Genomic DNA, 27,378 nt, shown 5'->3' with positions numbered 1-27,378 from the left:
AATTCATATTACACTGCAATTTTATTTTTAATTTTATTAAGAAACTGCAATTTTATCTTTATTTTTACTGTCATCAGGCATGTATTTATTTCTTCCACTAAATATTAAGCTGAAAGTGTCAAGGTCCTGTAAATGGTGAATGCTTAGACTGGTCAAGGTCTCCATCTAGTGGAAAAATCTTTGTACATTTTGATAACCTGCCTGCTGGAGTGATATGTAGACTCTACCTGAAGACATTTTCAGTATAAACGATGTATCACGATATTTTTGATATTTAATGAACAAGAAAGCCAATTATATCAAAAAGTAGAAGGTCAGCGTCTTTTGTTTTGTTATTCACCAATTACAAAAATTCAAGTACAATAAAGGAAAAGGGGAGAAATTTTAATATTTGGTGCATAAAGGCAGCCAGGTGATACCAATGATATCTCAGAAAAGTGTATCATATCATATACCGTATATAGAAATATCTTTATCATATCATATTGCCTAGCCCTAAAAGTTTCTGTAATGTGTAATGTAGATTCATTCATTCATCCTCGGTAACAGCTTTATCTTGGTCAGGTTCGCAGTGGATCCAGAGCCTATACATCCAGGGAATACACCTTGGCTCGGATGCCAGTCCATGCACCTATACATTCACACACTCATTCATACATAGGGGCAATTTAGAGTAGCCAATCCACCTACTATAATGCTTTTTGGAGGTGAGAAGATACCTGAGAACCTAGAGGAACCCCACACAGACACAAGGAGAACAAGCAAAACACCACACAGATAGTAATGCAAGCTCATGATTGAACCAGGGACCCTGGAGCTGTGAGGCAACCCGTTGCTCCACAGTGCCACCCTTAAAGTGACTTAAATTATAAAATTCAAATATAAAATACTTTATTTTATATGATTTAAAGATGTTTTGCAGAACAGTTCACTCAATTTCCCTGAATCTTCACACATCTGTCAGAAACATAACCATATAAGACAAAGAAATGCAGCAAATATAACAGGTGGTCATTCTATATTAAGGAAATGGACTGGACTTGTAGCTGTCCAGCCAAATTGATCAATGCACTTTGTGAATAATTACCTTGTCCGTAATTTAATAGATTACAGAAATCATTTTAAGAACATAATTCATTCAAGTTTTGTGGGAAAAATACAGGAATGGCAAAGAGCTTCTGACTTCATACAGCAGATGGTATATTAATGCACTTCATGCTTGTAGGATGGAGAGGCTCAATGTTTCTTGTATCTCAGTTTGTTCAATTTATCTTTGATGCACAGCATTGGTGACACAATGAGGTGAGTAATAGTGAGTCTGGTGAGTGGTTGCAAACTGTTGTATCTCTGCGTGTTGACACGCTTTTCACTGGCACTCATTCTTGCTTGACCATCTGCTGCTACTTTTTATGTAATATTCTACTTGTGAAATTCAGGATCATAATAAAAATCTTAAAACATATTCTTTATCTGGTGCTGTAAACATATTCTATGTTTGTAAATAACACTACAATACAGTGCCTTGCGTAAGTATACATACGCTTTTTTTCGTGTTACAACCACATTTTGTCGTGTTACAACCTGGAACTGAATTAGACTTAATTGGGATTATATATTCATATATATATATATATATATATATATATATATATACATATATATACATATATATATAATTATATACATGAATCTACGCAGAATAACCCATAATACTGAAGTGGGGGTTAAAATCTATATAGTTTGTAAAACTATTTACCAAAAAAGCATCAAAGTTATAAATGCACATATTCACCACCATTGGTGTGAAACCCCTAAATTAGTTCTGGGGAAATCACTTGTCATCAGAGCAAGTGCAAGGCTGTGACTGAAGGAAAATAATATATTTATGCTATTTTGAAGCCATCATATCATTTGTTCTTGTCTGGGACATTGACAGTTCTGGGAGTTAAAGAACATTAACTAACACAATTAAGAAAATACAAAATATGATTAAAAAAAGCTATATAATAATACAGTTTGTATTTTTGAGTCACTAAATCAGTGTGCACAATAAGACACACGATAGAAATAATACTTCCATCTTCTTCTTATTGTGCCTACTTGGTCAGCTTTCCTTCCTGAAGACTTGAAATCGGAATTTGAGGCCATTTTCTTCTTGAATCTCATCTGGCACACCAGGGAACCTGCATAAAATTATAAATAATGACTGAATTCTATATTTCTGTTAAGCTTGTTTTTTTCCACATACTATTTATACAGAAATGCCAGTGTAGGGCCTGTCGTGGCAGGTCAGATAAAAAAAAAAATAGGTTCAGTTAAATAGATACATACAGCTATTAAAAACAGAGGCTTTTCACAGAAATACAAAGATATCTTACTTGTTTTGTTTTCTATAAACATTTTGGTCAAAACTTGGGAAAAAAACATCACAGTCAAAGTCAGCCATGATGTCAGTGAGGTAGATGAGGTCACACCAAGGGTGCTCCAGAGCTTCCTGTAAGGAATGAAGTATTTTGATGGATTATTGTTTTTTATCCAATGTGTGGAAATGCTAAGTGAATGAAATACTGTGTTTATCATATGATGATTATGCCAAAACATACAGTATTTGACCAAAAGTATGTGGATACCTGACCATCATTCCCATATGTGAGCCTTCTCCAAACATTTCCCACAAAGTTGGAAGCATATAATTATATAGGATATCCATGTATGCTGTAGCTTTACAATTTCCTTTCACTGTAATTAAGAGGCCCAAATATGTTCCAGCATGACAAAGCCCCGTGCACAGAGCAAGCTCCATGAAGACATGGTTTGCCAAGGTTGGAGTGGAAGAACCTGAGTGTCCTGCACAGAGCTCTGACCTCAACCCCACTGAACACCTTTGGGATGAACTGGAACGCCAAGTGCACCTAGGACCTCCTCACCTAACATCAGTGCCTGACCTCACTAATGCTCTTCTGGCAGACTAAGCAAAAATCCCCACAACCATGCTCCAAAATCTAGTGGAAAGCCTTCCCAGAAGAGTGCAGGCTGTTATAACAGCAAAGGGGGACTAAATCTGGAATAGGATGTTCAAAAAGCACATATGGGTGTGATGGTCAACTTTTACCCGTGTAGTGTACGTGTGTCAAGCAGATGTTAAATAACATGTGTGTTCATTTCAAAAGGCAAAAAAAGATATCCAAATGTTAAAACACTTGTGCTGTTTTATTTCTAAATGTGTACAAACCCTGAAATAATGCAGGTGTCTATTTTGAAAACATCTGCAAATTGATAGGGCATTAAGTAGCATCACAGGTCTAAAAACTGTAAAACAAAAACAATACAACTACCTTAACTGCACAAACACTGTATTTATTGTATTTATATATAAACTTCTGTATCCTCTTTTCCTTTTTCGTTTCATTTTTAGGTCTTTTAGTGTGGCTATACAATATTTTCAGTAATGTATCTTTAGGTTCAACAACGATCAGCTGAAATTAATAGCATCTTCATTTTGTTGCAGTGAAATAGCACTGTTTTAGGAAAAAAGTCAGGGCTGAGAAGCATAGTTACAGCTGGGGGTGGAGCTAATTTCTGGGCCAGAAATAAACAAAGAAACTAGCAAGAGCCATTGCATGGCAATATTACAAATATTACAAACAGTTTTTATAAACTTAGAATAACAATTATGTTATTGATCTAGTAACATTTTAAAACTGGTTTTGGCACTGCATAGCAAAATTGTGGACCAAACTGAAAATCTGTTGATAGCACACACAGTGCTGCACTGTCCTTAATCCTAGACGCAAATTTAAAACAAAAAGTTTAAACAAAACATATTTGGGTTTTAGAATTGGTGATCGTTTTGTTTTGTTAGTGCGTGATTTTAGGTGTTGATATCCTGCAAAAATCAGGTACTACATTCTGAAGTGCATTGTATATACTATTTATTGCATAGTGCACAATATACTGTATACTGTATGAGCTGAGTTCAAGCCTTAATCTTTAACTGCTTAGTTCTTTGCTTGGACTGTACCCTGTTTCAAATGTAAGTGACTTTGGATAAAAACATCTACAAATATTAATCTAAATTGATAAAGTTTGTGATATTAAATCTCACCTTGTACACCTGAGTTCCTCCTAAGATCCAGATGGTCTCTACAAGGTCACTGAGAGGAGGATGAGAGGCCAATTTAACTGCACTGACAAAATCCTCGCACATGTAGTGAGCATGCTTTGGGACAGACCTGGGAATGCAGTGATGAAAAATAAACTGAATTGTTGAGTAATTTTCAAACATATGATTTTCTGAAATATGTTATGGAATGTCCTGGCTACATAACTACTTAAGTTCAATAATGCAAAAGAGTAAATGAACTATTTTAGTTCACACATAGTTGTTTTATTTGCCAGTGTAATGAACAGGCTTACATCAGCTTTTTGCTGAGAACCACACTGAGACTGTTGGCCAGGGGGAAGATTCTTTCTGGGCAGGAGAACCAGCTGTATTTACCCCATATGATCAAGTTCTTCTTTCCTGAGATAAGGCAGAACGTATGTGCATTTAAGATCCATGTAATGATTTAATCTAGGCCAGGGCACCTTGGATAGTCAATAGTAATGTACTCAATATGTGCCTAAGTGAATACTGCCTACTATGAACCATCAAGGAGAGAAATAGAGCTTGTATTTAAAGGTTGTATACTTGTTTTCTCACACCCAAAAACTTCCAAAGGTCCATGGGTGAGTAAGGTACCAATGGTACAAGGAAGTTCCCATAAATTACTCAGTGTTCTCAGAAGTGCAAAGAACACACTTTACCCAGACATATCACTGCATAATTAGTTGCAACAGGTCATGCAGGCATTAGGGCAAGCATCCAAATAAAATCTTTTCCTTGTATGTCATCTGAGCACTCAACCCAGCAAACAAATAGGTAACATCTTTAATATGTGTGCACTACTCACCTGCACTACACACAGCTGTGATGGTATTCAAAAAGAACTGAAACTCTGTCCTGTAGATTGCAAAAAGAGATGGTGTTCATTTATCTGTAAGATACATTCTACATGCACGAACAGATCACCTACAAAACAGATAAACATGCTTCAATTACTTATCAAGGAAGCAAATTTCCCTGGTATGTTTTTTTTTCCACCTACGTTTCACCTACTACAGCCTCAGATGAAGCACTTTTGTATGAAATGTGTTTCTCTGGAAAATTTGTGTACTATGTTTCATTTTTGCTACACCCATGTCATTGCTGAAGTACAACGTAGTTACGTAGACCTATATTCTTCATATAAGATCAGGCGACGTTTTTTTCCAAACAACTGTCAGTGAGCTTGTGCCCACATTGTAGCCTCAGATTCCTGTTCTTTGCTGACAGGCGTGGAACGCGATGCTTTCTGCTGTTGTAGCCCATCTGACATTTTGAGTGTTCTGAGATGCTTTTTTGCTTACCACAGTTGTAAAGAGTGTTTATTTGAGTCACCACAGCCTTCTTGTCAGCTTGAACTAGTCTGGCCACTGTTCTCTGATCTCTCTTGTCAACAAGGCAAGTCTGCGTGCATGTTCCGCTCACTGGATGGGTTTTTTTTTTTGGGTTTGTTTTTCGCACCAACAACCATAATACGGTCAAAGTTACTGAGATATATTTTTTCCCCATTCTGATGTCTGATGTCTGATTTGACACACACACTCACACACACATATAGTGGGGTCCAATCCAAAGTCTGAGACCACTATTCAAATGCTTCTATTTTACATTCTTTTCTAATTTAATTACAAATTATATTATTGACAACAACTTGAGTGAAAAGTTTGAGTTGAAATATTTACATGAATTTCAGAATTTCTTAGTATTTGGTTTGTCCCCTTTTTGCTTTAATGACAGTGTGCACTCGAGCTGGAATGGACTCCAAAATTTGTGCAAAACCTTATGATCCATTGTAGATCAAATCCATTGGAGTCATTTGAACACATGATACAATAGAAGAGGCATGAGGAAAATTTGTTTACATTTAAATAGGGACTTAGAAATAGTGCAGAATCTTGAATATTAAATATTAAAATATTGAATATTTACTTTCTTTGTTTTAAATATTTAAAAATTCTAAAACCTTCTGTTTATTTCCAATTTTAAACGAAAAAAAAAATCCCAGATTTTCAGTGTGGTCTCAGACTTTTGGACGCCACTGTACACACACACACACACACACACACACACAGAGAGTGAGAGAGAGAGGGAGAGTAAATGAAATTTTGTGTAGGCAAAATCTCAAAAAAACAAACAAACAAACAAACAAACAACAACAACAACAAAAAAAAACAGGCTTTATCCTGTTTAGAAGAAAAATGTGTTTTCTGTTGAAATTCTAGCAGGTTTGCATGCTGTTGTTTTTCGATGTCTGGTTGTTAGTATATCAGTGTTGTCTTTCTTTTTTCAGGACATTTCTAATGGTTGTTTTGGCTATGCCCAGTGCTTGTGCAATGGCTCTGATCGATTTTCCCTCTTTTCTCAGCTTCAGAATGCATTGCTTTTCTCCCATTCAGGCGACAGCTCTCTGGTCTTCATGTTGATTTATCCTTCTAAAGGATAAATTAGATGAAACCCAGGGTTCAGACCAAGAGCAGATATTCAGAGCTATTAATTGTTTAAACAAGCAATCTAACAGGGCACACCTGGGCAACAACAAACATCTGTCAGTCACATGTTCCAATATTTTTGATCACTTGAAAAAACGGATGTGTTTAACACGTAAATGTAAATATCAGGAAATGAAAGCTGAAATTCTGATTAATCGTCTCATATTCATCTTTTGATCTCAAACCCAAATGTCTTCAGTGTATAGCAAAACCATTCAGTTGCAATACTTTCTGAAGGGACTGTACAATATATTTATTAAAACACTCAACTGGCTCGTCCTTTAGGCATCGCCCATCAATAAATATTACGTAAACAGCAGTACAATGCAGCCGCGTCATCCTGACCAAGACATGTATATTATTTTTTGGGAAAAAAAACCTTCATGACATTTTTCTTACGGAAGATTCCACGGAAGGCGACCATCCTTGCCTATGCCCATATTTCTGCACGCTGCCGCGATCAGCCGAATCGGCTTCTGTATTTCATCCCTCGGCTTCATGTTTATCACACGGCCATACACACACACACACACACAGCACACAACATGGATGTTCTTCAGGAACTGAGCTGTACTTCTCAGAATGACAAACCGCTGCAACACTCCTCTACTCAGCTGTCCTGTTGAATCGGCGCGGGGAACATCTGGAGTTTGGCCAGAGTTGCCAGATCAGAATGAATATTGTTACTGAATTATTGTTTGAAACATACCAAGCCAAAGTAGTATTCCTGTTTAATTTATTCTATATGTAAATTATCAGAAGCATACGCCAACGCGATGCCGTTCCTCTTAACATGATAAATAGATGGAAATCCACCAATCTGGCAACACCGAGTGCGCCTGGGGGACGGCTAAATCTCAACTCTTTCCTCCCCTCTGTTCAAGCGCACTAGCCTGTGCAGTAATGCCTTCGACGCCCTATTCGGAGCACTCGGTGTTCACCAAGAAGTCATTTGGGACAGAACCCGTGATGTTGCATGTGGTGGCTGGACCTTAGCATTTGAACAGGGCAGACAGGTCGGATCTTGATTATTGTCACCTGTGTGGGTGGCGGGTCGTTTAACAGCTGTGTTGTAATTTGCCCTAAAGCAGGCGATTTCCCAACTCTTCTGCCATTGGAAACCAGGCCACTTGGGTCAAATTACCTAAATTACCAGTGAAATGTAACATAACGAATTTATAATTAAATGCCAATTAATAAAGAGCACATACAAATTAAAAACAAATAAACAGACAAAAACTGGTATTGTTTTCCATATAAAAATATATCAGAGGTCTGCCAATAAGCCAAAATAGTATATGCATATTTACATAGCAGGCTGTACTGTCCCTGTAATGGTACAAAAACAGACTAGAACTGGCTCAAGCCACACACTTCAAAGATAAACTTCAATAACTCTTTACACAAAAATAAGCAGTGGGGTCATTTTAGCCACTTTGTCACATGAGACCCTTTTTTGATTGACATAATAATAATAATAATAATAATAATAAAGTGACTGCACTGCACATCCTTATGGCACAGATACACCAATATGAAAGAAAACAATGCATGCAAATATTTCCACAGTGCTCTGGCATACCGAAATGGAGTCTTATGCATGGAAATTTAGTGCATGGAGACACAGTTGACTATACACAAAATCAGTGAACATAAACATTTTTCAAAACCATTTGTACAAACACTAAAACATTGTACATATAGTGCTTTAAATGCATATAATATAAAATGAATATGTACAGCTTATGAACTGGATTTACAGTCACATCTCTCACATATGCTCACTTAAGCTTTACTTTAAGTAAGCACTACAGCCTAACATACAGGGCACATATTATAGTAAAGTGATACGAGCAGATAAGCAATATCTAAAAACTACTACCATTTGGACTACATCCTGCTGGCAGCCTGAGGAGAGATGTGTGCTTCTGCCACTGTAAGTGTGGCTCGTCACTGTTCTGTTTCTGAATCTTGCATCCACTGCTTGATCCTGGCTCTTCAGTATGTCGCTTTAGCGTAGCTATTCCTCTGCCTAAAAAAAAATAAAAAATCATTCCAGTCAGCTGACACCACAAGAGCACACAGTGTTCCCTTGCATGGGTGTGACTGTGATCTGGTCTTGTTTTAATAAAAGAGGAAATTCCATCAGCACTCACATAATTTGCCACACAGTACAGCCCAGCCCTTAACTGTGTGTTTTTGGCACATTACCTGTGTGTATGGAGGACAGTGTTTGGCTCACCTCTCTGTGCTTGCTTTGTTTCTTTTCTCCAAGATTTTACCCCACCAGTTCCTGAAGCACCTTTTAGGAGAGCAAGATAAGTAATTTACATAGCTGAACACAGGCCCCTTTCCCCACCCTTGTCCCTAATTGACTCTTTGAGTGATATCTGTAAATTCACAATACTGCGTGTAATAAAAATCAGTTCCTTTGTTGAAAAAGAAAACATTCACTATAGACTGCAGCTTCCACTGTATATACAAGTCCTGTCTTTCATATGGCACACCATATTAGTCCCATGTGTGACTGTATAGAGCAGCTTCAGTACACACCTGCCAGTGGCTGGGAACTAGTGCCAGTCAGTTGGTCAGTATAGGACAATGGGCCTGCTGAAAAATCTTCTTGAATGTTGGCTGGGGTTACTTGCACTGGTAGATAGAAATAAAACCCTCTTAAATAAAGTCATGAACAAAACACATTACATAATTTAAATCTGCCATGACATGACAGCGGCACGTCTGGCTCATTTGCTTTACATGCCATTTTCTGTGACAACTGGATAAAAAAAAGAAAAGCCATAAACAGGGAATTAAGTTTTCTGAATAGGAGTGGAGTGTATCCATAATCATAATCTAGGCTTATGCTTGGTTTACTGCAGCCGAACATTTCATAACGCTTCCAATGGCATAATTCACCTCCCAGAATAATCAGCTGCTTCCTCACTGGAGCTCTGTTATGACTGTTTAAAGGGATAAGAGGTAAATGTGTAGTGAAATTACCTGCAGCACTGCTCTCCTGTGTGCTGTCTGCAGAGTTCAGACTTGCTCCTGCACCTTCGCCGTTACCACTGGCATTGGATGGCACAGAGGCCAGAAGCCCTGAAATATAGGAAGATTAGTAATAAAAATTCTATATATGTACAAGCATAAACACTGAACTTCTGTGAGATTCCCCCCATCCTAAATTTAGCCAATTCCCTAGTTCCTCCATAATCGCATAATAACAGCTACCAACCATTTCCTGTGAGGCACATGAAGCCAGCCAAACTGCTGCTCAGTAATAGTGGGGCTAAATACATTTGGCGGATAAGGCTAACTACCTTATTACTGCACTATTCTGCATACATGATGCCCACAATTGGCTAGTGTTGTTTTGATCTATTAGGGAGAGGAATGCCATCCCTCTCACCCAGACAGCAGCTCAGTTCATGTCTCTTGGACTCTCAGCCATGGGTGGCCATTGCATAGTCAGTATACATGCAATCCTACTGTACACAAGCAGTGCACCACTTTTCAATACCTATGTTTACATGGTACCTAATAATCTGTTAGTGATCAAGTACATTACAGCTTCTGAGTCTTTAGTTCAAATTTTCTTTCTAGTTGTTCACAAATACCAAGATAAACACTGTCTGAACAGATCCTTTACACCATCTACCCAATACTTACCAAGGCCTCTGTAGCATGACAGTTGCTGGTAGATCTGTTTCATGCGCTCAATGTTTATTCTGCTGGCCTCAGCATGGTTGACCATGGGCTTGGGGTAGTGCGTCCCAATGATACACTTAGCAAGCTTCTGTACACTTTCTGGTGCATTCCAAGGGTCGTAGATATATTTGGCAGGAAAACCCCTCAATATAGGCAAATACCGACTACACAGAAAAAGTCAAAACTTCATATTATTGTTTTGTTTGGAACATTCAGTACTGTTAATTACTAACACTAGTAAGTCATCTGGTACAAAATAACTATGATCATAAATTTATATGTAAGTGGTATATCTGGGAGGGAGATATTACCGTATATAGTCTCCATTGGGATCGGTGCGGCGACCAAAACCCACTGGGCAGTAGCAGTGGAAGAACTGCTGAAAAAATGAGCTGCAGGAGAGCCACATCCAGCTGCCTGCATTAACACTCCAATCTGCATCCAGCAACAACTCTTCAAACACCTGGACCACACACACACACACACACACACAGAGTCCTGAAAACTGAGACCAGACACATAGTGATTAAAGTCAAATGACAATATTCAGCAGTTCTCACTGTCATTTGCTGTAACTTTGCCAAATCTCCATGAATGCCTTTTTCCTTCTAGCTCAAAATATTTGAAAGAAAACAGTAATACAATTGTCAGTATAAACATAGAGGCCCATTACAGACAGCATGATAAAGCATGTAAAATGTTATGCTAACTGCAGACTTGAAAAGGAGAAGCAAACTGATACAGGCACCTTTAGAATGCTAAACTAAGTTAGCCAGCAACAGTAGTAAACATTTAGATTTATGTAGTTATCTTATGTGCTCTTATGCCTGGGGAGGAGATTGTCTACTCAATTTCTACTTGACAATTGTCCACCTCTCTAGAAATCTCTGCAATGACAGAACTGTTCTCCCTACTGATTGACTGGTCCTGAGACCAAACATGACACACCACATGCTGAGCCTGACCATGGACCAAAGATTTTGGTCTTATTCTTTAATAAACCAATGATAATAGCTGATACCACCCATTGAGATTTATTGATCGACATGTGACCATACCATGAAATAAAATTGAAGAAGAAACCATGAAATAAAGTCAGCAAAATAAGGAATAAATAAATTAATGAATGTAAATGAATGAATGAGAATAACAATATAATGTACCTCAGTAATACTTTATGAAACATACTAAGGTTTGTCTATGAAACAGAGATAAACATTAATGTATTTCATTTGCTCTACTTCAGTCCTCTAAAGTATAGTAAAATGCTTCTGATATAGTTGATTTTATTTGATTTTCAAGACATATGACAAATGATTAAAACAAATAGCCCTCTCTTCCCACCTTGACGCCTTCCTCCCAGCTGATCCACAGGTCTCCTCTGGTGAGGAAGCACGCAACTGCATGCCGTGCCAGGTGATGGATCCAGCCCTCCTGCCTCAGCTGAGTCATAATAGCATCAATCCATGGAAAACCTGTCCTGCCCTCTGCCCACTTTGCTAATGCCTCTGGGTTACGGTCCCATGGGATCTGCACACAGATTGGGTTGCCCTCCATCTTGTCAAAGCGCGGGCTGTTTGTGGCGGCCGTGTAGAAGAACTCTCTCCATAGTAGCTGGCCGTAGAGAGACAGTGGAGGGACACTATTTTTCTTTACCTAACATTGACAGAAGAATAGTGGATAAAACTGTTGTCGAAGATGGAATGAATGCTAGTAAACAATATTGACAGATTTGAATCAATATATACTTGATGACAATAAATTATTGCAAGGAACTGAGAAAAAGTGACTATATTACTATATACTATGTAAATAGTATACATATATACTTACTAGACCACTTAATAGTCTACCTTTCAAAGGAAGTCCAGCATGTAGCTTTATGCTCACCTTTCTGTACAAGTCTGTGAGTTTAAAGTAGAAGAGTCTACACGAGAGGCAGCCGAAGCGAAGATAGGGGCTCAGACCTGTAGGGCTGGCCAGTAATGAATTTGCATTCATCCTGGGACGCTCAAAGTTAGCCACCCATGCCTGCACAAAGAAATAAACAAATCATGAAGGAGGACATTATGCACATAAATATTAAATGCAAGATTAAGAATATGGGATTTTGCTTCAGAGACCTGCTACTGTTGTGAATATGCAGACAGCTTAAAGTTTTGAAGGGGAATGGTGGAGGGTATATCAGGGCCTTTCTCATTTTGTCTGTACGTATTTGTAACTGAATTCACCACCATATAATGCATTTAAATAGGTACTGTATGAGAGAACAGCCTTTGAAAGTCATGAAAATAGAGGAAACAGTAATTGATTTATAGCTTGCAAACAGCCTGTCATTATTGCCAGAACACCATGTCACTACTTGCCTTCATGAAGCCTTGACAGATGCACTCTCACATCAACACACTAAAACGCATACAGCGTTTAACATTTTAACATTTAACGTTTAGCATATGAATACAATCCGTATCGCTGTATCAGTACCATCAGAATTTTCAATTCACTCCAGACATTATACTCTGTACTACCAAGGCATATAATCTGCATTAAGTGGAAATCAAGTCCAAAATGCTTGTTAACAGCAAGTCTCTGAGAGTCACTTCTGCTTACCTTTCTCTCTAAGTGTCTCTCCAGACGAGTCAGAGCCTCGGACTCTCCTCCTGGCCACACAGCAGATTGAAGACCCTCTGTCTCAAAGCCTACACCAAAAAAGACACAGGTTAGTAACTGGCAGATGTACAGTATACACACACACACACACACACACACACTTATGGAAGTAAGCAAGCAAGCATGTAAGTAAGTAACTAAATAAGTAATTAAATACATCATACCCAGCTCCTCCAGTGAGGGCACACCAAACCTCTCGTCATGGTCATCACCAATAGGCATGATACACTTGTTTAGTATCTCAGAAGTAATGGTCTCTGCTGGTATTTCTACAGCATCCATTCTACTGATCATCGTCTGAAAGCGCTTATAGGTGAGAGGTGCCTGCCCACCATTCAGCTCAATGATCCTAATATGGGAAAGTGGCAGTGGAGAAACAGAATGTGTGATGAGGGAAGGTGATGGAATAAAAACTATTTAGAAACATACGCATGTCAACAAAACATATTTTTGTCCTATGCTGTTTCGTTTTTCTTTTATTACTGTTTTAAAAGGATTTTCATTTTCTTATATTTTCTGTGTGAGCTTGACCTAATTCACCACATTTGGCCAACAGCCTTTTTCACCCCTCTTTATTTAGGGTGCCAATAATTCTGGAGCTGACCGTACATTGTTCATAAACGAACAAAATAAAAACCTGTTCTATATTTGCTGAGGTTTTTTCCACCTGCACGTTCGATGCAAACTTTTATAAACAGCTCTAGGTACTAAAGACCGTTCCTTATTTTGTTACATTGAAGAATCACCTAGCCCCATTCAGATACAGCGCTGACAGAAACAAGTGTAAGAGTCCAGTAGCAGAAGCTCTGTGGTTAGAGTTTTTTTCTGGTGACCAGCAGATTGTGAGCCCAAATGCAACAACAATACCCACAACCTACAACTGTTCAGCCCCATGCGTGAATTAGATTGCCTCACTTACAAGTTGCTTGGAATAAAAGTGACTGCCAAATGAACAAATGTAAATGCAAGATGGCAAGCCATATGGCAATATGCAGAGACACACACTCACTTCTCTGGATCATAGAGTGTGTGGGAGATTCTAACGGTGACCTCCACCCCTGCCTCGTTGGCCAGCTTCTTGATGGCTGCATCCCGCTCCTTCCCAAATGGTTCGGAGTCATACTCATATGACAGATGCGTGATCTTCCACTCCTGCAATAAAGAGCAACGTCTGCTTGGTTTTTTTTTTCAGGAATATAACACTGACAAGAACATCCAGCTTTCTCACACTAATTAAATCTCTTAATATTATCAGATTATCATCAACTCCAAATTTTAAATAGACGATATACACTCTGCAGCAAAATTAAAAAAAAAAAAAAAAAGTTCTTCTTGCCATTTCTTGTTGCTTGTTACAACACCTACTTTGTGTTTATGCACAAAGCACAGCTTCTTGACAGCCTGTCTATCATCCGCGGGTCTATGAAACCGAATGAAGAAACAATGACTAGTTCAAGCTGTCTGCCAGTTTACCCCAAAGACTTCATTATCTGAAGAAAATCTAAGGAAGAAGCTTTACCGTATTAACTTATAGTGCATGCTGCTTCAGGCTGTAACTGTTTGTTACCTTTTTAGTCACTGCTAAATTAAAAATACTAAATGTCATGTTGTCTTCTCTGGGGCAAGAAAAACAGGCCAAGCAGAAAAAAATGGCAGTACATTTAGAAAAACAATACCAAAGTGGTTAATGACTAATCTTTAGGAAGTTCAGGTACCTTGAAAAGCCTGGGGAAAACATCAGTGGGCTGGCCTCTGATAACATACAGGCGAGAGTTGAGTTTGCGAAGGCTGGCATCCAGGTCTTCCAGACACTGCAATAAAAACCTGAAATAAAGCAAAGGACAAGAACAGCATCATCAATAGAAAGTTTACAGTTTACCGGCTAGTTGTGGGTACTATAATTTTTAAAATGTAAAAAATAGTTTATAAACAAGAGGACGAATTTTTCTCCTATCACATGAAACATGGGGTTTCTAAAGTATTGTGTACAATACCAGCCAGTGAGCAAACAGAAACGTTTTCAGTAATCTGGGAATCCAGCTAACATAAACGAAATTACTAGAGAAATGAAAAGACTAATCTACAGCAATAAATGTGTTATGATTAAAAAAAAAAAAAAAAAAAAAAAAAAAAAAGAAATAGGTGATATTCCTCCATAACAATTTTTTAACCATTAAAATATAGCGTCTACATGTGTGACACTCCTGGCCCTATAGAAAAAAGTGTACCAGTGGGAATGAATCTTTAGAAGCAGCACAGAAGTCAGCCTCCTCGGTTAGTGCTCCTCAGTACCATTCCCAGTCCAAATAGTTGGCAAGCTAGTCAATGAAAGCTATAAAATAACCACATCTTCATGTCCTCCAAAATCTAGCTTGAGTTGATTTTTCACCAAATAATCAATCAAATTTTAGCAAGTGACCTAAAAACTTAAATTCAGTGACTCCCTGGGTATGCAGCATAGACCTGCACAAATGTCCTTTGGTCTGGTCATCAGTATAATTTCTATGAAACACTAAATGACCTCCACTATTAAACAGGGTCTAGGATGATTTTGTCCCGGCAGGACTTGGGCATATTTAGCCTCATAAGGGCTAAATCCTGTCTGAGCTGCATTGTACTTCTTTTGGCCTGTCAGGGGCATCACATTGAGACTGGGTCAGCAGGGCAGAATCCAGTACAGTCTGACGGCAGACTTCCCAAAGACGTCTGATCCACTCAAACCCCATCTAGCTAGGACACGTTTTTACTGCCTAGTTGTGGGTACTATAACACTTGTTCCCCTGCTTTTAACCTAAAAAAACAAAACAAAAAAAAAAACACATCCCAAAATAGCTCATTGTTAAGGAGAAAGAGAGAGAAATGGGCATCTGGGACAGATGTAACCTGTGCATTTGTGAAATGATTCATCACCTTGCATAAAGGGATGTTCTAGTCAAGACTTTCACAAGGAATTCTCAGTTATTACTTTGTATTATTTAATAGTGGAGCTCCCTACACTGAAGGAGCATTATAGTCAACAGCACTGTTTTACACATCAAATTCAATTATCAAAATTAGCAAAACCATACTACTGTAGCTCTAATGAAAAGCACAAAGCCTGTGCGTGTTTGTGTGTTCCAGCAGAGGGAGTGGTGTGTGTGTGTGTGTGTGCACGCGGGGCTAACAGTAGTGGTGGCGGCGGCGGCGGCAAGAGGAGGAAAAGTAGGTCAGAGCTGACTGCGGAATGTGGTAACTGCCACTGCTGACACAATGACCCAGTTCCATCTGTCCTGTGCCAGGGCGGGAGATGTGGGTCCACTCCATATTACATCATCACCAGACTGTGGGAGTAAAGCCTCCTACTAAGATCTCCCACTACTATACACAGACACTGTTCATTAACACAGATGTACCATACCAATGTTATCCTGCGCTCAACTCTGTATTTGGGTACATTTTATCAGTAGAATTTTTAGAACAGTATGCAAGGGATTTTAAAAAACATAAGACTGTAGCTGTATTAAAGAAGACAAGCTGTGACGTGAAGGATCTTGGTGTTCAGCCAATGTTGGCTTAAGTTACCGAAAGCACATCAACAGTAACCTTGAAAAACAAGTGTAACTTTACTCATACTGACTTCAGTAGCACTCTCTGTACAGAAGCAAGGACTAAAATGAAACAGAAGTGTTGGAAGAGTTGCTCTTAATAACCGAATGTTAAGTTACAGGACAGGGAAATCAGTCTGGGCAAACAGCAGAATGGTCTACCCAGGGACCCATGGGGATTTTTGAGAGGATAGGACATTTACAGAATGTTGATGTGCATACAGTAAGTGATAGCTGTAGATGAGCCTATAGTCTCTTATTATTCTGACCGGTTTACCTTTTTTCAAGTTGTTGCCCAGAGGTTTCAGTGCTGTTTGGTGCACAGTTTGGTGATTTCCCTAGTGAAAGACACCCGATTCAACTAACCAGTTAACTCCCAGGATTAGTATGTGTGCAAGAGCAGGAAATCATCAACCTGTGCTGCACTCCAGGATTGTGATTAAGGACCTTTGGGGTAATTTGGCAAATGTTTAATGTAACAAGAGTGCGCCAAATGAAGAGCACTTTTCTAAATCCAAACACAAGCAAGTCCTAAGCAATACTAAGTAGTTTATATCTATAAAAACCTAAACCTACTAGACCTGAAGCAACAGGCATGAGTCCATTTCAGAACACCAGGTCTATATCAATTTTATGACCCACAAGTAAGATCAGAGCTCAGATAATGTGCTGGCTTCCAAGTCTAATAAAAAAAAGGACACAGCTAGATCCTACATTATACACTAAGTCTAACCCTAATTACTACTTAGTAAATTGTCTTTTAGCCATGTTTGTGGTAACTGTATCTCCCCTGCACTACCCCTTTATGGTTCTCCTGTCTCTTCCATGGGGTGACAGGATGAGCTACAGGTCTTACCTCCATCTATTGATCCCCACGTTGGATGAACCTGCAAACCAGGGATCAAGAATGTAAATACAGCGTAAAGTGTCCGCCCCTCGTACACAGTCCCGGAGTGAGGGGTTATCATGCAGCCTCAAGCCCTTCCTGAACCAGTGCACCGCGTTAACCACCATTACTCCACTCTTCCCGTCCTTCAGACAGGATTCCTAGAATACAGGGACTTCGAAGAAGTTGGACAAGTCTACTACTGCACAGGTCACGACCACGCTGTGTTGAGAATCTGGCAGCAGACAGGAGTACACCAGACTTCCCGAGCTCGCTGTGAATTTAACCTTGCTCGAGGAAAACGTTTTCCATGCTGTCGCTGCTGCTGGATCTCAGGTGAATTATCCAGGACGACTTCATAAACACTGGTCACATACAGTACTGTAGGGCAACAAAAATATCATTCGCTCGACTGTTTCTTCAGTAAAACTCACATATCAGCAACAAGCTGTAAAAACAAAACGACGACAAAGCCTCACAGACATATCTGTGTGTTTTTGTTTTGTTTTTGTCTTGATATGGTAACCGAGACAGCAGTGAGCCGGTTAGTTCTCTTTAGGCTTAGCTAGCTCAGACAACAAGGCGGCGCACAACTGTCAGCATGAGAAACAGAATAAAGGGGAAACAAATAAACACGGAGGAGAAAAAAAAAGAAAGAAACGGGCAAAATTCGTCCTGAAGCGGTCCGTCGTGTCGGTTTACGCAAACTGGTACTTCAGTTCAACACAGCCGTTATCCGTGTAACTCCCGAGCTTAATATTTAATGTACTGTCGGTCTGGCGCGTGAACGTCCGTTTTATTCCAGCTCGAGCGCTCAGGCATTAGCGACTCCGCCCACACGCTCGCGCAAGCACGGCGTGACGTTACCCCGTTGGTCCGAACCACACATACACGTAACTGGATGTCACGTTTCTACGGTGTGGACGCCCTCACGCCGTTAAAAATAAATTAACGAACGACATTATATAAGTCCTACATTAGCCCACAAAAACGACTATGTAAATTATATGGCATAATGACTATATTAAAGGCGTTTAAATTTACAACAATCCGTGAACAACGATGAAATTAATGCACGTCTGCAGACAGACTTATTTGTCGGTGCTCCGCGCTGATTGGATAGAAGCGCAGTACCCGGATGAGCACATGAACTGGGGAGGTGTTTGCCAGTCGTGGGCCTGTGGAGTGTTTCAGAAAGCTCGTTTAGGTGCTAAGCTCTGTGTGTCGACGCAGAGGTCGGGAAAACTCTCAGAAAACCAAAATCAGAGTGAGTCTACACTCACCGTTCACTTTAACAGGAACACCTGTATACCTGCTCATTTATGCAGTTATCCAATCAGCCAATCAGGTGGCAGCAGCACAATGCATAAAATCATACAGATACAATGGGGGAAAGTGTGACCTCTGTGACTTAACCATGGCACGGTTGTTGGTACCACATGGGCTGGTTTGAGAATTTCATAATCTGGTGATCACCCTTTACAACTGTGCATGCACAAAGCATTGAACCTTGAGATGGATGGGCTACAACAGCAGAAGACCACAACAGGTTCCACTGCTTCAACTGCCATCATGGACAGTTGAAGATTAGACAAAAAAAAATCACCTGGTCTTTTTCCAGTCTTAGACTGTCCAGTTTCTGTGATTTTGTGTCCATGATGGCCTCAGATTTTTGTTCTTGGCTGGCAGGAGTGGAACCTGATGTGGTCTTCTGCTGTTGTAGCCCATCTACTTTAAGGTTTGATGTGTAGTGTGTTCTGAGATGCTTTTCTGCTCACTATGGTTGTAAAGAGTAATTATTTGAGTTACTATAGACTTCCTCAAACCAGTCTGGTCATTCTCCTCTGACCTCTCTCATCAGCAAGGTGTTTCAGTCTGCAGACCATCCGCACATAGGATTTTTTTTGTTTTTTGCACCATTCTGTATTAACTTTAGCGACTGTGTGAAAATCCTAGGAGATCAGCACTTTCTGACTCAAACCAGCCCATCTGGTACCATCAACCATGCCATGGTCAAAGTCACAGAGATCACACCTTTTCCCCATTCTGATGTTTGATGTGAACATTAACTGAAGCTCTTGACCTGTATCTGCATGATATTGTGCATTGTGCTGCTGCCACATGATTGGCTGATTGGATAACTGCATAAATGTGCAGGTGTACAGGTGTTCCTATTAAAGTGGACAGTGAGTCTAGGTCACTTACTATGGTGCTATTAGCTGTGATGCTAACCTGCTCAGGGACAGGTTTAATTAAACTAATCCAGGTTTAAAGACTCAGAAATCAGCTCTTTAACTCGACAGGTGTTAAAGGTGATCTTTAATAAAGGATTCTATAGATACTGATGTGTACATTTTTCACAGCTTTATGTCTATTAAACCTAATTAGATATTTCTTAATTAATATATTCATAATTTGCTTAAATAATTTTTTTTTCTCTATATTAGTCATATTTATTTTTTATCATTATATCTACTAGAAGCCTTTTTTATATGGCTTGCATTTTCTCCACATTTACTTCTTTAAAAGTTCCACAGAATTGCAGCTTTGACAGTTAAATCGAAACTTATGAAAATGCTTCATATTTCAGGATTTTCAGATGTAAAGGAAGGATATTATTCATTCATTTTTCTTGTTCAGCTTTTTTTTTTTTTCAAGATTCAAGATTTAATGCCATCCAATTTTGGAGGTGGTACCTGAGTTCGGTACAGCTCATCAGTCACCAGTAAACAATACACTAAACAGTAGTGCAGGACATGACAAGGCAAGAAATATGCACTAATATTTAACAGTTAGCTAATGTCATTTACGTTTAGCCACACTTAACTGTGCTCAGTTAGATTGCTAGCCTCAAATAGGTCTATCTGGAAATCATATTCGGTTCTTCAGATAGACCTTATGTAACTTATTGATAGGAAAAGCGATAGGAAAAAGGTTAAACATAAGGTTCAAAAGGTCTACAGTAAATGTTTCTCTCTGAAGCAGCAACAGTGTCTCCTCACCTTCATCCTGTAATGAAAATTTTGGATGTGGGTTAGGTTACTTAAGGACATCAGGCAAAATCAGTGCAAATATAATATACAAATGTGTAAGGGTCTGATGTTGTACTTCTGTATAACAATGATTGTCATGTCCTCAACCTTGCTACTCTTATGTCTGTCCTGTAGGCTGTCAACTCTGTTACTGAGATGTATTTTGGTAGGCTGAAATATGGAAAGAATAAAGAGGATGAAATCAATAGATTGAAAAAAATTTGCATTTCAAAATGACATCCATTTCACTGATGATGAAAAGTTGCTGTTAGTCCACCAACTTTGTTCACTATACCAGACTGTATTATATGTTATTACCCCCAGGATTTATATTGTATGCCTAAAAATGCCATTCTGTTATAATCTGAAGGTGAGATCAATGAACACTAGATGGCAGGATATCATCAGAAACCTAAATCTAATATGGGATGTGTACAATGACTATAAGGTGCGCAGAAGACAAATGAATAAATAAGATACAGATTGAGTGAGAAATGTGATCAGTGGGTTGAGCATTCTAATAGAAATCACGTTTTATATTTATATCTACTGCAGATATACTACAGAAAACACTGAACCTGCTTCTATCATAAAGGCAAATGCCTATAAGAGGATTTTCAGTTTCTTTGACTAGTTTCTGATCTGGGAAGTCAGACCATGTTCTCTCCTGGAAATATTAATGAAACTGTGAGTAGCATAATTCTCCAGAGCTTTTATGTGTTTATAAAGCCTACTCCAGTTGCTGAACATCTAAATGTTTTTCTAATCTCCAGCTCCATCTAGAGAAATAAATGACCTTGACAGGCAGTGTAAATGCTTTAGAGCTCCCAAGAATTAGTCCATTCAGGATATGTGATACATTATGCATTGCATTAAATATTAATTAAGAAGAGTCTTGCTGCCTTAGCCAGGTGTTCATCTGATCCCTATCACTTTTCACTAGACATATGTTGCATTTGAACAGAACTATAAGCAGGTTATTGATCACTACAGTACATTTGATGTATCTGTCTATATAGAAATCTGGCCTAATTAAATTAAAGTATATAAGATGCATCACTTGATAAATTGTTCATGACTTTTCTACAGACTGCTTGTGTGGCTTTCAAGGACAAAACGGCCATTTAAGACAAAGTATTTGGATCCAAATGTAAAATCTTGACATTCTGGAATAAGTCCAGACCACAGAGGACTTCCTTTCAAAGATGCAGATGAATGAAAGTCATGAAACACGGTTCAGGATTATTTGGTTTTAAAGGTTATGTTCAAAACCGCATATTAGGGACACATAGCTGCACTGGGTTATTTAGCTGTATAATAGTACAGTACTAAGGGGTGTGTAGGGTACTAGTACGGTTTTAGTACAGTTGTTTGGGATTTTCAACGTCGCCACAGACTACTTGTTTACAGTGGTTCAGTTTTCACACGAGGGTTTTGGATGTGTGCTTCATCTCTCTTCTGGCCCCTCCTTCCTTCCACAGCTACTTCAGCGCCCTTAACTGCGGTGCAGTGAGCGCGCCATACACACCACTGCAGGCGACTTTCCCATCACCTCAAACCCTCTGAGCTCTTTACTCCACTTTCCCTACCTGTACAGCATCACTGTTTCTATCGAAGCCCGCTGTCTTCGGTTTCTCCTGAACTTTATTTCTGTTGGCTCCGAGCTCACGGGACACTATGCGGCGCAGCCATGGCGAAGAGGGCTAAATCGGTCACGAGGACCCTGGAGGATTTGACACTCGACTCGGGTTACGGCGGAGCGGCGGACTCGTTCAGGTCGTCTAGCTCGTCACTGTGCTGCTGTCCCGAGGCGCACGCACCGTACGCGCATGGAGCGAGCTGCTGCCGCCTAACCGACCGCATGCGCAGTCGCCACGGCAGCTCGGACACGGTGAACGCCGCGCCGGTCGACGACGGCGAGACGCTGGAGTGCCCGGGCCACTGCGCCAGGCTTCCCGAGCTCGACGAGGTACCGTGGAGCCTCGCGGAAGTGCAGTTGGTGCTCGGCAAGCAGGGCGACCCGCGATGCGCCAACTCAAGCGCCGAGCTGCTCGCCAGGCTCTCGGCTCTGCTGAGCCGCGCACTGGTGCGCATAGCCATGGAGGCGCGGCGGCTGAGCCTGCGCTACGCGCGCTGCACCAGGTACGAAGTGCAAAGCGCCGTCAAAATCGTGCTGTCGTGGACCGTCGCGGCGAACTGCGCTGCCGCCGCGCTCGGCGCGCTCTCCACGTACACCATGAGCACCGAGGACAGATACAGCCGCGGCAAGTCGGAGCGCTGCGGGCTCGTTTTCAGCGTCGGGAAATTCTTTCGGTGGATGGTGGAGAGCAGCGTGGCGTCGAGGATCCACGAGCACGCCGCCATCTACCTGGCCGCCTGCATGGAGAGCCTCTTCCGCGAGGTGGTGAGCCGCGTCCTGAACAGCGCGCTCTTGGAGGAGGGCAACGGCATGCCAGCGTCGGTCACTGTGGAGGCCTTTGAGCAAGCTATCAACAACGATTCGGAGCTGTACGGTCTCCTTCAACCTTACCTGCACCTCGTATGTGGCAAAAATGCTAGTGGTAAGTCAGAAAAAAAGTTCTGGACCACAGCAACAGGTTTACTGCCCCATAGTAAAGTTAATACTCCAGATATAAGGCTCTACACTCAGACTAAATGATGTTTACACTAAAGACCTAAGGAAGTTAATACTGAAATTAGGGGTCTTTAAGGAACCACTCATGTGAAGAACTTTTGCAGCAAAATCCAAAGAGGCATTTCAACAAGGTGCAATGGTAAGACAACCTCAAGAACCCTGAAATGTCTAGATCTTTAATGTGTTTTTAGGTGCAGCGCCCATATTTAAATGAAAAATGCAAACAAAAATGTGCACTTCATCTTTGGAGGTTCTTACTGAAATTAGGGTTCTTTAAGGAACCATTCATAATTTTTCCAGAACTTTTGCAGCAAGTTCCCAAGAGGCACTTTAAGTGGTTGCACTGGTAGGACAACCTCAATAACCCCAGAAGGTCTTCCATGACCTTTTGTTTTTAGAGTGTAGGACACATGATTTAAAAGCAAAGAGCACAGAAAAAAGTGCACATGTGGAGTAAAATAGCAGACGTTAGCTACAACACAAATGACAACCATTTTATATAAACCTTGGAAGATTTCATTAGTGGCAAGCTTTTGATTTTTATTTATTTATTTATTTATTTTATTTTTCAAGAGAGCCGAAGTTGTCTTTTCTGTTTTTGATGGACCTTGCAAGGAACCCTGCTATTATGTTTATCCAGTTAAATGATCTCCTGGGCCACTTGCCCAGGCACTGACATCATCTGTGTGTGTGTTACTGTAGTCTGCATACGGATGTTTGGGCCAAAGTCCAGGGATTCAGAGTCTCAGATACATAGTAACACAAGCTTGGATTTTTTAATTTAAGCTCATTTGAGCACTTGTGTGTGTGTGTGTGTGTGTGTGTGTGTGTGTGTGTGTGTGCGCTCTGGGTGTGTTACAAGTGTTTGAAAGAGTGGGTATGGCAGCAGGGAAGTTTTATGGCCCTGTATTTAAATGCAGTGACCACAGATGCTTGTTTGTGGAGCCTTTCCTCTGAATTAAGTGTAACAGTGGAAATGTGTTTGGATTGGACTTTAAAAAAACATAATATGGGTATTCATGACTTTTTAACAGAAATCACAAGAGGATATACTAGCAGAAGTCATTCTTTCAGACTGTGATTGGTTTTGCATGGCAAGGAAATGCCAGTGACTCACTGTCATTCAGTCTGTGGCTGACATCTCTGTGTTGAAAAACATGTAGTTTTCCTCTGTGGAGAGTGACATAATCAAGTGATGCAACCTCCAGCCAAGTTCCCATTCTATGGCTAGCATTCCTGTGGTGCTTGAGCCACATTATGTTTGCAGTCACAAATGTGATTCAGAGGAGGCAAATGATATATTCAGAGGAGTCTTGATCTGTTATTGCTGATGAGCTTATTCTCAATCTGTCACTGCACCAGTTTTTGCATCACATGCAGCTGTTGTAATGATGGAACAAGATATATACACAAACCATGTATGTAGACTTGCATTTTATAAAAAATGAGAATGCTTACTGGAGAGTTAGAAAGAACTCAGTGCTAAAAAAGAGCTGTCTTATTGAATGAATCAGTACAGTGCTATGCTCCCCTTGCAGCATGCAGTGTTGATCTTTGCCATGAACGTCATTTTAAAATGTGACTACTGTCACACTTTACTTTTTTTGCTCCTGGAGATATATGTCATTTTTTATGTTTGATGGTGGAGAACACTACAGCCCAATAAACCCTATTTACACTCACCACCCACTTTTTTAGGAACGCCTGTACACAAGTTCATTCATGCAGTTATCCAATAAGCCAATCATGTGGCATGACTCACCTTAGCCTGTGAGCCTGTGCCCAGTGTAGCCTCTTGGCTGACAGGAGTGTAACCCAGTGTGGTCTTCTGCTGTTGAAGCTATCCACCTCAAAAGCTTGATGTGTTCTGAGATTGTTGTAAAAAGTGTTTATCTGAGTTACCATAGCCTTCTTGTCAGCTTGAATCAGTCTGCCAGTTGTCCTCTGAGCTCTCTCATCAACAAAGCATTTATACCCTCAGAACTGATGCTCACTGGATGTTTTAAGCTTTTTGCAACATGTGAACTCTAGAAAAATCCCAGGAGACCAACAGTTTCTGCAATTCTCAAACCAGCCCGCCTGGCACTAACAACCATCAAAGTCACTGAAATCACATTTTTCCTCATTCCTGTGTTTGATGTGAACATTAGCAGAAGCTCTTGACTTGGATCTGCATGATTTTATGCATTGCACTGCTCCCACACAGTTGACAGAATGGATACCTGCATGAATGGACAGGTGTACAGGTGTTCCTAATAAAATGGTCAGTGAGTGTATACTCTGTGTATATATACATATTACTGTTTTCATGAATGTAATTTCTTGTAATATGCAAGTCCTACACAACCTCCCCAATGGGTATGTATTAATGTTCAAAATGTGGTCCATAAGGGAACATGTAGGCTTCCTCCACCTCGCTGCAGTAGATGTGGGGGCTGAGGTGCAGCTGCACACGTAGGCAGCTTAGTGTCACAGGTCTATTGTGTAGCTATGTTTACTCTGTGCCAGGCACTGAAGGGTGTGTATGTGTGCCCAGTATTAGCCAGTGTAAGAGCGTCCAGGCATGTCATGTATATATATATATATATATATATATATATATATATATATATATATATATATATATATATAGGTGACCAATATTGCTATGAGATATTCAATAGCAGTTTGCAAAGTTACTTATTTTACAGTGAACATATGAGCACAGCAAACTCCAGGACCTCAGTGGGCTGGATTCTCAATGGGCTGACCTTAATCTCATCCTTAGTTGCTACAGTGATTATTTTATGGACTTCTTAAAGCACTTCAGTAAGTCCTACATATGCACTCTAGCGGCAAAATGTCTGGATGTCAAACAGGTAGTAGAGATTAATTCATTCATTCTTCTTCATAACCACTTTGACCTGGTCAGGGTCACAGAGGAACCTGATCCTATTCCAGAAACACTGGGTATGAGGAAGGAATATGTCTTGAATGGGACACCAGTTCATTACAGGGCATCTGCATGCACACATTTACAATTTAGCATAGCTAATCTGCCTACTAGCATGTTTTTGGGAGGAAACTAGAGAACCCAGAGCAAACCCACATAGACAAACAGTATCCTGAGCTCAGGATTGAACTGGAGACCCTAGACCTGCAAGGCAGCAACGCTACCTGTTGTACCACTGTGCCACTGCAGCGCAAATGTCATGAAGAATAAATATTATTTAAGGCACATACTGATACTAATAGACACTGACGCACTTCATGGATCCATTTCATGCTCTAGCATTTCCTTACAGGATGTTTATTATTAACAAGACTTTGATTTGTGGTCAAAATGGGCAAGGCGTCTCATTTTATCTGGAAGATATCCATTACGTAGATAGCTACCTGTATATCTTTAATGTGACCAGCGTAGACCCCTTTTTTCCAAACATTTTGACAAATCTGTGACATTGATAAGATCAGTACACTTGCTCACAGACATATAAGGTCTGGACCACACTTTTGAAAAATGAAAACTTTATTTTCTCTCTGTTGTGAATAAAAAAGACTGAGACAGAATATCAAATGTAAGAGGTATGTTTATGTATTTTGCAAACCGGATCACTCACTTATACTTTATTGAACAGTGAAGACGTAATGTTTGGAAAAGGTTAGCATTTCAGTTTCTAATGACATGCCTCTTATTTTTGAGCAATAAGGATACTGAGTGCAAAATTACAGATTTCTCTCATTGGGTTATAATGGCTAATTGTTCTGGCTTTCGAAAGCAATTCTGCATGGAATCTTTTCTGAAAGGGAACCCTCTGTCATAGCGTTCTATGTATGACCTTTATGGGTTTCCTTAGAAGGTCAAACCAGCGAACACTTAACAGTAAGGTTTTTTTTTCTGAAATGTGTTTTTTTCTGAGAATGTGGCGAAAACCTAATTTTTTTGTAGTTATTTCAAAATGCTAAAACACAAAAATATGACAAACACTTGATCATCTTATTTATTTTTCGAATAATGGGCCTCATTTTTCAAGCTCGATTCATCGGCTTCAGATCAAATAAATTGTGATGAATTACTGCACTCTTATATATGGATTTCACTGTCAAGTTTAAACAGCCTAGATATTTCAATTAGACTTAGTTAATGAATAGTTTGACACCCACTCATTTCATATTAAAGACATTAAGTAAAGAAATTTTAAATATGAAAATATGAAAAATCAAGAAAGTAATCAAACAAATCCATAAATT

The 27,378-nt window shown here is 39.8% G+C and overlaps 3 protein-coding genes across 4 annotated transcripts in view; 1 reads left to right on the top strand and 2 right to left on the bottom strand.

Annotated features, from left to right (window-relative positions):
* Nucleotides 1-874: 874 nt before the first annotated feature.
* On the bottom strand, nucleotides 875-7,716 carry zgc:153031. 2 transcript variants are annotated; one of them, XM_053234926.1, is made up of 7 exons: nucleotides 7,033-7,716; nucleotides 6,108-6,182; nucleotides 4,953-5,002; nucleotides 4,417-4,522; nucleotides 4,106-4,232; nucleotides 2,379-2,494; nucleotides 875-2,183 (listed from the first exon to the last, which is right to left on the bottom strand). In XM_053234926.1, the coding sequence occupies exons 1-7, from the start codon at nucleotides 7,131-7,133 to the stop codon at nucleotides 2,105-2,107; spliced, it is 654 nt and encodes a 217-aa protein (XP_053090901.1). In that variant the 5' UTR covers nucleotides 7,134-7,716; the 3' UTR covers nucleotides 875-2,104. The 2 variants fall into 2 exon arrangements, with proteins under 2 accessions (XP_053090901.1, XP_034161221.2); XM_034305330.2 differs by lacking the exon at nucleotides 6,108-6,182.
* A 144-nt stretch (nucleotides 7,717-7,860) lies between these two features.
* On the bottom strand, nucleotides 7,861-18,321 carry cry1b (cryptochrome circadian regulator 1b). The gene is made up of 13 exons (XM_026927357.3): nucleotides 17,452-18,321; nucleotides 14,727-14,835; nucleotides 14,021-14,163; nucleotides 13,176-13,360; nucleotides 12,952-13,040; nucleotides 12,232-12,372; nucleotides 11,686-11,997; nucleotides 10,653-10,804; nucleotides 10,303-10,505; nucleotides 9,634-9,732; nucleotides 9,187-9,282; nucleotides 8,876-8,935; nucleotides 7,861-8,665 (listed from the first exon to the last, which is right to left on the bottom strand). The coding sequence occupies exons 1-13, from the start codon at nucleotides 17,607-17,609 to the stop codon at nucleotides 8,502-8,504; spliced, it is 1,911 nt and encodes a 636-aa protein (XP_026783158.3). The 5' UTR covers nucleotides 17,610-18,321; the 3' UTR covers nucleotides 7,861-8,501.
* Nucleotides 18,322-21,990: 3,669 nt separating this feature from the next.
* btbd11b (BTB (POZ) domain containing 11b) overlaps nucleotides 21,991-27,378 on the top strand; it is a 62,769-nt gene continuing 57,381 nt past the window's right edge. Inside the window, exon 1 of the mRNA XM_026927787.3 lies at nucleotides 21,991-23,074. Coding sequence (XP_026783588.1) covers nucleotides 22,204-23,074 — 871 coding nt within the window. The 5' untranslated portion in view covers nucleotides 21,991-22,203. The remainder of the gene's footprint in view (nucleotides 23,075-27,378) is intronic.

Source organism: Pangasianodon hypophthalmus, chromosome 6, assembly GCF_027358585.1.
Source record: "Pangasianodon hypophthalmus isolate fPanHyp1 chromosome 6, fPanHyp1.pri, whole genome shotgun sequence".
Classification (NCBI taxonomy): domain Eukaryota; kingdom Metazoa; phylum Chordata; class Actinopteri; order Siluriformes; family Pangasiidae; genus Pangasianodon; species Pangasianodon hypophthalmus.
Note: the sequence above shows the minus strand (reverse complement) of the source record. Positions and strands in the feature narration are given on the sequence as shown.

Excerpts from the sequence above, each read along its gene's own strand:
- zgc:153031 (XM_053234926.1), bottom strand. The coding sequence starts at position 7,133 with ATGAAGCCGAGGGATGAAATACAGAAGCCGATTCGGCTGATCGCGGCA. Across the intron at positions 5,003-6,107 it reads AAATTGGAAATAAACAGAAG|GACAGAGTTTCAGTTCTTTT; the intron begins GTTTTAGAATTT and ends TGCAATCTACAG. Across the intron at positions 4,523-4,952 it reads CACAGCTGTGTGTAGTGCAG|GAAAGAAGAACTTGATCATA; the intron begins GTGAGTAGTGCA and ends GCCTTATCTCAG.
- cry1b (XM_026927357.3), bottom strand. The coding sequence starts at position 17,609 with ATGGTGGTTAACGCGGTGCACTGGTTCAGGAAGGGCTTGAGGCTGCAT. Across the intron at positions 14,164-14,726 it reads TTTTCCCCAGGCTTTTCAAG|GAGTGGAAGATCACGCATCT; the intron begins GTACCTGAACTT and ends TCTTTATTGCAG. Across the intron at positions 10,805-11,685 it reads GCTGGGAGGAAGGCGTCAAG|GTGTTTGAAGAGTTGTTGCT; the intron begins GTGGGAAGAGAG and ends TGTGTGGTCCAG.